A 9,695-nucleotide genomic window follows, 5' to 3' on the forward strand; every position below is an offset into this window, starting at 1 on the left:
TAGTATAAATATTACTAAAATTACTATAAGAAAATTACAAATACAAAAACCTTTAATAAATTTTGGCTCAACTCCAGTTTTTATTTTTATTTTTATTTGCTTCTCAAAATGCGATTGCGTCCAATTCATGAGATTTAGCTCTAAGAGCATTCCTAATAGTTTTCCTAAAACCTCCCTTATTTCTCCCTAACTCCTGCCACATCAGTGCCACATCAGCACCATAATTTATTCCCAGTTTTTAGCCAACTTTTAGCCAACTGCTCCAATGGTTTCTCCCTTATTTCTCCCTAATTCAACATTTCATTTTTACATCATCACTAATTTAATTGTTTGATTTTTGTATATAATAAAGCTAGCTAATTTAATTTATAAGACAAAACAAATAATAGTAATAAAGTTCGTTGTATTAAACACGGGTAAACATTACAACGACGAAAATTAATAAAAAAAATAGTACAGGAATGGAAAAAAAAATTCAAAGTAAAAAAATTCAAGGGCGGTGGGCGCGGTTTCTATTTGCCCACAATTCTTCGATCATATCGTGTTGTAGTGCTCGATGGGCCTCCTTCTGGTGTATGTCCATGAACGCCTTGAACCGTTCATGTTCGTTGTACGGTACACCTCGGCGGGCGGACTCGGACTCGGTTGAGACACCGTGACTCGATGATGCAACACTGGTGTCGTTGGTGACGTTGAGGACGCCTTCGTGTTCATCATCGATAATCATGTTATGCATGATGATGCACGCATACATGATGTCGGCAATATCCCCCTGGTAGAAAAAGCGCGTCGGGCCCTTTACCAGTGCAAATCGCGATTGGAGCACCCCAAACGCCCTCTCCACATCCTTGCGCGCAGACTCTTGCGCTCGGGCAAAATACTTTCTACTATCTCCGATTGGGCATCTGATCGTCTTCAAAAACACGGGCCATTGTGGATAGATGCCGTCAGCCAGGTAGTACCCCATGTTATGCACATTGCCATTGGCCGTGAATTCGATGGAGGGGCCTAACCCGTTGATCCGCTCGTTGAAAAGGGGCGAGGAATTGAGAACATTTAGGTCTTTGTTCGACCCGGCTATACCAAAATAAGCATGCCAAATCCAAAGCCGTTGGTCGGCAACGGCTTCAAGAATGATTGTGGGATGCGTACCTTTGTAGCCGGTAGTGAACTGGCCTCGCCACGCGGTTGGGCGGTTCTTCCACTGCCAGTGCATACTGATCGATGCTTGCCGAGCATCCCCGGAAAGCCGTGGCTCCTCCAGTGCCAATCCAGCAGGAACGCAGTCAGCTGCGTCCGGCGAGCGAAGGTAGTGCTCCCCAAATATCTCTCGCACGCCCTGACAAAAATTCTTCAGGCACTCGTTGCCAGTCGTCTCGCCGCATTGCAGATACTCATCGAACATGTCGGCGGACCCTCCATATGCCAATTGTCGGATGGCAACAGTGCATTTCTGCAGGGGCGATAGACCGGGCTTCCCTGTGGCGTCTCGCTGGAGCCGGAACTCGGGGTAACGCGCGGACAACGCATTAACAATGCGCAGGAAGAGGGAGCGGCGCATTCTGAATCGGCGACGAAATACATCTGCCGGATAACGTGGTTCCTCGGCAAAATAATCGGCGAACAGCCGATCGTGCCCACCAGCGTGGTCGCGGGGATGTATCGGCGCCTCCTGCGGATTGGCCGTTGGGGTGGCTGCTGCATTCGAGCAAGCTCGCTTTGTATGAAACGGGAGATATAGTTGTTGACTGGGTTGTTGGCGAAACCTGCGACATCCCATCCGGTGGGAGCGGGAGGTACCTCCTCTTCGGAAGAAGAATGAGATATCTCCTCGTCGGACCGAGAATGAGAAGACGATTCAGAATTCATTAAATATAGATGGAGAGAGAGAAAATAAATGAAGAGAGAAAAGGGATGAGGATGAGGAGAGAATGCAGAGAGAAAAGGGATGAGGATGAGGAGAGAATGCAGAGAGAAAAGGGATGAGGATGGGGAGGGAATGAAGAGAAGATGTGTATTTATAGGGGGGAAATTAAAAAAAAAAACAAAAAATATATTTATCGCCGAATTATCGTCCACAGTGGTCGGCGATAATTCGGCGATAATCCGACGATTTTTCGCTGGTTGGCAATAAAACGGGAGGAAAAATCGTCGAATTATCGCCGACCTCTCCCATTGGTCGGCGTTAACTCGGCGATAGACGGCGAAAAAACGCCGACTTTTAGCCGGCACCATTAGGAGTGCTCTAAGACTGTTTGGAAAATAAATTGCTTTTAATAAAGTGATACCACTTGATTTGTAATCAAAAGTCAACAAAGTCACTTTTTTCAATATTTATATCTCTACTTTTTACATGTACTTTTTTATACTCGTCAATTTCATAAATATAAAGATATTTAAGATGAAAGAGATTTTAATACTCCCTCCATCCATAATAGACTTTACATTCTAATAACTCATATCACTCATATTTTTTTATAAAACTAATATATATACTCTCTTCATCCACTAATTAAAGATATATTCTGATTTTGCACAAATTTTAAAAAATTGTTTGACTTCTGCATTACGCTTTTGCATTACTGAAAAATTGCTTGACGTAATAAAGGAAGTGTGTCAAAAAGTTAGTGGAGTGTGTGAGTCTCATTTTTATATATTAATTTTATACTTCCTTTCTCTCATAGAAATATTTGAAGATGACACGAGCTTTAATGCGAAATTGATACCGTAAGAAAGAATGAAAAAAAGTAGTTAAAATAATGTAGTTGGTGTTGGGTTCATAAATGATAAAGTAAAATAGAATGAGAAAAGATTTTCATAAATGGATATAATTAAGACTAATTGTATTGGAGGGATGAAAGGAAATTAAGGTTATTTTCTGTGGAATGGAGGGAGTAGAGAAATATGAGTGTAATTAGTTAGTGGAGTATATGATCCACACTAAAAATGGAAAAAATGTAGATGTGTTTTTAAACGGCAAACAACTCAATATGACAATATGTGTCTAAAAGTATGTACTCGATGTACATGATGTTAGAAACTGAGTACAAAAATAGATTTATCGAGTGTAATACAAACCAAAAAGTGCAATAGAAACTGAGTACATATTGAACTACAAAAGAACTAAATGATAGAATCGTAAGGTAAAAGTTGAGTCGAAAAGTCATCTATCCACCTAACGAGATGCGCCCAAGTAGTACTCTCGGATTTGGCGTGCTGTTCCAAAAAATAAAACGGTTTCGTCTCTAATGTAGCAACACCGCAGACAACATAGCTCCGACAAACTAGATGATAGCGATGACAGAGTTTCGACATAAGAACAATGCAGAGAGAAAGAGACAGTGTGTATGTTGAATGCAAAGAGAATATTTGTGTGTTGAATGCATATAGTAGCTACCCTATTTAAAGGCGTAGTCCACTGCATTGGGAGCTGTGGAGTCAACGCGGACGTTAAATCTGCCATTAGTATTGGAACGTAACGATTGATGTCACATATGTTAAGATTCGTTCGATGACGCATGTTGGATTGCAAACTTGGTCCGATGTATCTGAACATGTGTGCATGACTGGATAGTTGCAAATCAAGCGACGTATACTTGTTAGCCACGTTGCGTTGGGCTACGTGTCCAATGCAAGATTTAACTGTTTTAATTAGTCTATTTTAGTGGTCAAAAATATTAAGCGCGACGCAGATAAACCCCAAGCCCCTATAACGATCCAAAGACCAATTGTCAAGATCCAAGGCTCCAGCCCGAGCACCGGCAGAGTGCGTGTGAGGTTAACAGTCTATATTTGTGCACATTAATCATTACATGCAATAATTTAGCTTCTTAAATAGTACAAGTTTAATGAAAGCTCTAAAACCAATGTGGGATAATTAATACACATAGATAATGTTCAGTTTCTTAGATAAAATAGTACTCCCCCAGTCCCACAAAAGATGTCTTGTGGGATGACACGGGATTTTATGAGGTTTTGTTTTGTGTGTTAGGTGGAAAGAGAAAATATAATATTTATATTATTGTGAGAGAGAACTTTTTCTAAAAATAGAAATGTGACATCTTTAGTGGGACAAACTAAAAAGGAAAGTGATACATCTTTTATGGGACGGAGGAATACCAAAATATAATCTATGATTAAATTGTGAGATTATATTAGTTAGACAGAGTTGGCTATGACTAATTATCACACTATTATCCATCTACAATTGAGTTGTGAGATTTAATCTCATGAACTAAACACACTACATATTTAATTCGGATACATAATCTTGCAAACCTAACAACCACATAATATTAACTAATCTCACAACTCGTGAATAACTTTAATTTATTATTTCTCATTCATCGGGAATCTGTTTAAAAACAAAATGAATGTACTATGATCATCTACTTGGAACGTAGACCGATTCTATATTAGTAACGAACCGAATTACGTACAAATGGATACGGTTATACCCATAAAACTATGAAAAGCTCAATCTGTTAACCCAAAAAACGACCAGGGTTTGAATATGTTCATTGTTTTACTATTGTTATGGTGATATAATATTTTCTCTTTATGGTTAATAATGTTCATATTAACATTACATAGAAAATATGATGAATTTTATTTAATTTTATTTTAAATATTTAAAACGATTTTTAGATTAAAATAATTTTTTTTTTGTACAGATATAAGAATTTTCATTTAAAATACTCCGTAGTAAATTTTTCAGTAATAATAATAATAATAATCATTTATGTGCAATGAAGTGACTCACTGAAAAAAATAATTGAGATAATAAAAAAAAATCGACTGAATTTTAAATCTCTATGTACTGATGTAACTATTTATTTCATCCTCAATCTGAAATCTGGATCTATCACTATTTTATACCCTTCGTCCGCGAATAGGAGTCCCGTTTTGCCATTTTAGTCCGTCCGCGAATAGGAGTCCCGGTTCACTTTTACCATAAATGGTAATAGGGTTCCACCTTCCACTAACTCATTTCACTCACATTTTATTTAAAACTAATATATTCACGTGGGACCCCTATTCCACTAACTTTTTCCCACCCACTTTTCTTAATATTTCTTAAAACCCGTGCCGCCAACAAATGAGACTCCTAATAGCGGACATAGGGAGTATCATTTAATTTTATAAATTAAATATTCCATCACTTGTATTACGATGGAATTAGATACTAATTATTTATCCAATCTATTTTTTATTAACTAACTACTATGAGTTGGAGATCATACGTTTATTTTTAATTTCCAAAAGAACTTATACAAATATAATATCATTTCATATGACAGAAATTTAACTTTATAACAAATTTATTTAACAATTCTTTAACATACGATTTTAACTTATTTGTGAATAATTTATTAACAGTTCCGTTATAAACCACAAAGTCACAACAAGATTAATTAATTAGTATTGGAAATTCCATTGAATATTTGTTTAGCCAAAAAAGAGAAAATGGAATTCAATTTAAAACTCATTTTTCAAAAAAGTTGCTAAATTATAGAACTCCTATATTTTTTTTAGAAAATAGACTCGTCCTACCTTCTACACTTGGCATCACTCTTACCCATATATGAATATTATTATACTGTTAGTTTGTATTTTTTATCTATTTATTTGAAACTTTAGGTATTTGTTATATTTCTAGATGTTGAATTATTATTTTTGTAGTATTGAACTATTTAAAATTATAAATAAATTCGGATTAAACACATCGGTTCCGGTTCTAGAATTTACGAAAAATTAAAACCAGTTAACCGGTTAATGGTCCGGTTAGAATCGGAGCCGCCGAATAAGCAGGCCTAGTTTCAACCTTTTTAAATTTTATATGACGGAAGGAGTATAAAATACTCCCTCTATCTCAAGGAAGATGTCATCTTCCTTGGCAGCATAGAGATTTTATGCAAATTAATTTTATGTATAGAATGGAGAGAATAAAGTAAGAGAAAGTAAATAAAGTAAATATAAATATATTTTTATTTTTAGCAATTTGTGTTTGGATAAAATAAAATGTATAGTGGTCATTTTGACCGGTGGAGTACTTTGGAAACCAAGTATTTGTGTCGGTGCAATGAATGTGGATGGGATTCTATTCGTCTATTAATTCAACTGATGATGATGACAGTTTAAATATATTTTTCATAAAAATAGAAAAATAAAATGAAAAACAGCTAGATAAAATTACTATAGAAATTCAACTAACAAATAATGGAGTATAGCTTATTTGAATTATCAAAACTGTTTGAATTCCTCCTAAAAAACCAATAAAAATATGTTTCAAAACTAAAGCGTATCAAAAAATAAAAAAAAAAGTTGTCAATAAGAAGTATTTTATAGATATTAGTCTTATAAATTCATAAGCAAATTCTTTTGTAGATATTATTTTATTTGTATTTAATTATGAGTGAACTTAAAAAATGGTCCATGAATATGGGTTTATCTGAAAAATAGTCCCTGGACTTTAAAAATATCACCAGTAGTCCCTGGACTAAGGGTTTATATCATAAACGGTCATTTTGTACTGTTTCGAGACGAAAATTCCCTTTTGGAGGGTTTTGGGGGGTTTGGGCAATTTGGTCTTTTTACACTTTTAACATTTTAAATCTAATATTATTTCAGTTATGTACTAAATCTGATATTATTTCAAAATTATCATTCTTATGTACTAAATCGAGGCGTTTCTTTTCGGCACGGAGATTAAGAAAAATTGTGGTTGGTGAGTTAAGTAAAGAGATAATAATGTGGAAAATGAAAAAAGGAATGGGTGGGAATACGGATATCGGGTATTGGGTTTACCCGTATCCAACCCGATACCCGCCGGGTATTGGATACCCAATATCCAATTTTATGGGATTGGATATTGAAATTTAAAATAAATCGGGTATTGGGTTACCCGAATGAATTCGGGTATTGGGTATTAACCAATATCCAATTTATTATTTAAAGAATTTTTTAAATTAGATTTAGCCATTTTGAGCTTCAAGAGTTGGGCTAATTTATTTATTAATTACTAGTACAACTTACCAGGTTAACTTTCTCTAATCTTATATAAATAAGTCAATCTCTCTTACTTAACTCTAGGTCATGGCTTCTCCAAACTTTCACCTCGCATTCATCATTTGGAAAAATTATTTTGACTTTTGAATTACAATATTGGTTGATTCTACAGTATAATTAAATGCGTAACTTTTATTGTTTTACTTACATATTGCGTAACCAATCCCCATAAATATAATGTTATACTTTAAAATAAAAGTGACACATTTTTTTTTCCAGTTTTATACTACTACAAAATAATGCAACAATAAAAATATTAGTCAATTTAAATATTTCTATATTTATATTAGTATATAAAATTTGAATTTTTTTATTAGTTATTAACACATGTAATGATTCAGGTATTTGGGTACCCGATACGTCGGGTATGGATACTCGGGGAGGGTATTGGAGTACCCGAAAATATATCGGGTCGGGTTTTGGATAGACATTTAGATGATTTTCGGGTTTGGGTACCCGGTATTCCCACCTAGAGAGATGAAGAGAGAATAAAGTAAGAGAGAGTAAAGTAGGCGTGGAAAAATGTGTTGACTTTTACTAAAAAGGGAAATGACTCTATTACTATGGAACGTACAAAAATGGCAAAATGACTCTATTACTATGGAACAGAAGGAGTATGAAATAACAAAAATTCATAGTCATAATCAATATTTGATAGTGTCTAATATTTAATCAATAAGGTATGACAACGACTTAGTTTTAATCAATATTTACTAGCTTTAATCATAAATAGATCATATAATTAACACAATTTATTATGAAATAAATATGCATCTAATGTAAGACTAATATAATTTCCGTTCATTAATTTGAAAATAATCAAAATTTACTAGAAAATTTCAACAAAAATACTCTTATATAAAAATTTTAGTAGGATCAAATTTTTAGTCAACTTCGTAATATTCAATCACAAGTAATTATAGCAACCGAATAAAGGCTAAATAGAATAGCTCTTATTTTTCCATCATGATTATTATTTTTCTGTACTTCTTCAATTCAATTGAATATTATATTAAATAACAAAAATTAATAGTTTTAATCAATATTTATAGTGTCCATGAATTAATAGTTTTAAGAGCATCCGCAATGGTCGGCAATTAGCGACCGGCTAGCCGATTCGTCGCGCTGGCCGATCGGCTAGCCGAACCATTGCAATCGGCAAGCGCAAAATCGGCGAGCGGATCGGCGTGGGCTCGCCGATCGCTCGTCGCGGCCTAAACGCTTAGCCGATCGGCTAGCCGCCATTGTGGAGGATGGGGGCAGATGGGCCCGGGATTTAACATCCCTTGGAATCGAGATGATGGGGATGATGGCTGGTGCGCCGGGGGGGCGATGGGGGGAACCAGGGGGGTATGCCGTGGGGGATGCCGGGCGGCGGGCGGGGGAGCGGCGGGCGGTCCCAGCGCCCGGGTGGGGGGGTATGCCCCGGATGCAGCAGCTGAGATGATGGGGATGATGTGGCAGGGGGGGATGCCGGGGGGGTGCAGGGGTCACCGGGAGGGGACGCGGTATATCGGCCCTCGCTTGATTTTTTGACGGCTTCGTCTCACACGTCGACCCCGGTGGAGACGCAGTTCTCTGGCGATGACCTTCTGTCATTGCATGATATGGGGATCGATCTCGGGGACGATGATACTCCCGTTCGAGCGACGCCGGCCGCGCCGAGGAAGAAGACGAGGGGAAGGGGAAGGGCAAGGCGGTCGGCGAGTCATCGCAGCCCACTGCCACCGGCCGGAGGAAGTGGACGGAGGATGAGTACGCCGCGGTGGCCAAGGGGTGGTTGGAGGTGTGCGACGATCCACCGGTTGCGAACAACCAGCGGGTCGTCAACATGTGGGCGAAGATCGGCGCTGCCTATAAGAGGCAGCGCCCGCACGGGAAGGACTTCGGCAACGAGGAGGTCCGGAAGGGGTGGGAGCGCACCGGGGCCGCGGTTGGCCGTTTTGCGAATTTGTGCGCCAACGCCCTCCGTCGGCTCGAAGTGGGCGGGCGGGACGACGCCCGGAGGATAGCCGCGAGTCGGTTCCCCTTGGAGGGGAAGTATAAAGAGTTCACCTTACGGGAGTGCTTCTTGTTGCTTGAAGGACTCGGAGAAGTTCCGGGCGGGGTGCGACGCTGGGTGGCCGAAGAAGCAGCGACTTAACTATAGCGGCGACTACGGCGGCGGCAGCAAGCGGATCCCACGACCTCCCCCGGATGCTGAGGAGTTTCCATCCCCTCCTTCATTTGCGGTCGCCCCGCCCGGTTGGACGAAGCGGGCGCGGCCGGGCTGCGAGGGGCGGATCCCCTATCGCCCCGCGAGGGTCCAGGTCCTCCGCCCTCCCGGCCGCCCCACTCGAGTACACTCTCCATTCGCGTAACCAAACGCGGGCTCAGATGTTACAGGTCTTCCGAGAGTGGAAGAACGCCACTGACCCCACGGAGAAGAGGTTTCTTTACGAGATGCTCGAGAGCATGCGTGCTGATTTAGAGATCGCGAGGTCATGGCTGGGGGGTTCCGACGTGGGCTCGGATACCACGGGTGGCGGCAGCGGCGGCGGAGACGGCGGTGGCGACGAGGAGGGCGACGGCGACGGCGATGAGGAGTAGAGAGTGGCGGGGCTCGGGTGTTGAAGCCCTTTTTTTTT

At 39.4% G+C, this 9,695-nt stretch overlaps 1 protein-coding gene across 1 annotated transcript; it reads right to left on the minus strand.

Moving 5' to 3' along the window:
• Positions 1-490: 490 nt before the first annotated feature.
• Positions 491-1,780, minus strand: LOC125221123. Its single transcript, XM_048123246.1, has 2 exons — positions 1,153-1,780; positions 491-1,008 (listed from the first exon to the last, which is right to left on the minus strand). Exons 1-2 carry the CDS (start codon positions 1,778-1,780, stop codon positions 491-493), a joined length of 1,146 nt encoding a protein of 381 aa, XP_047979203.1.
• Between the last annotated feature and the right edge of the window lie 7,915 nt (positions 1,781-9,695).

Source organism: Salvia hispanica, chromosome 4, assembly GCF_023119035.1.
Source record: "Salvia hispanica cultivar TCC Black 2014 chromosome 4, UniMelb_Shisp_WGS_1.0, whole genome shotgun sequence".
In the NCBI taxonomy this organism is placed as follows: Eukaryota; Viridiplantae; Streptophyta; class Magnoliopsida; order Lamiales; family Lamiaceae; genus Salvia; species Salvia hispanica.

Bases quoted from the DNA above. Each gene is read 5' to 3' on its own strand.
- LOC125221123 (XM_048123246.1), bottom strand. From the start codon at position 1,780: ATGGGATGTCGCAGGTTTCGCCAACAACCCAGTCAACAACTATATCTC. The intron at 1,009-1,152 runs GTACGCATCCCA...TCAACGGGTTAG, and splicing joins GTTCACTACCGGCTACAAAG to GCCCCTCCATCGAATTCACG.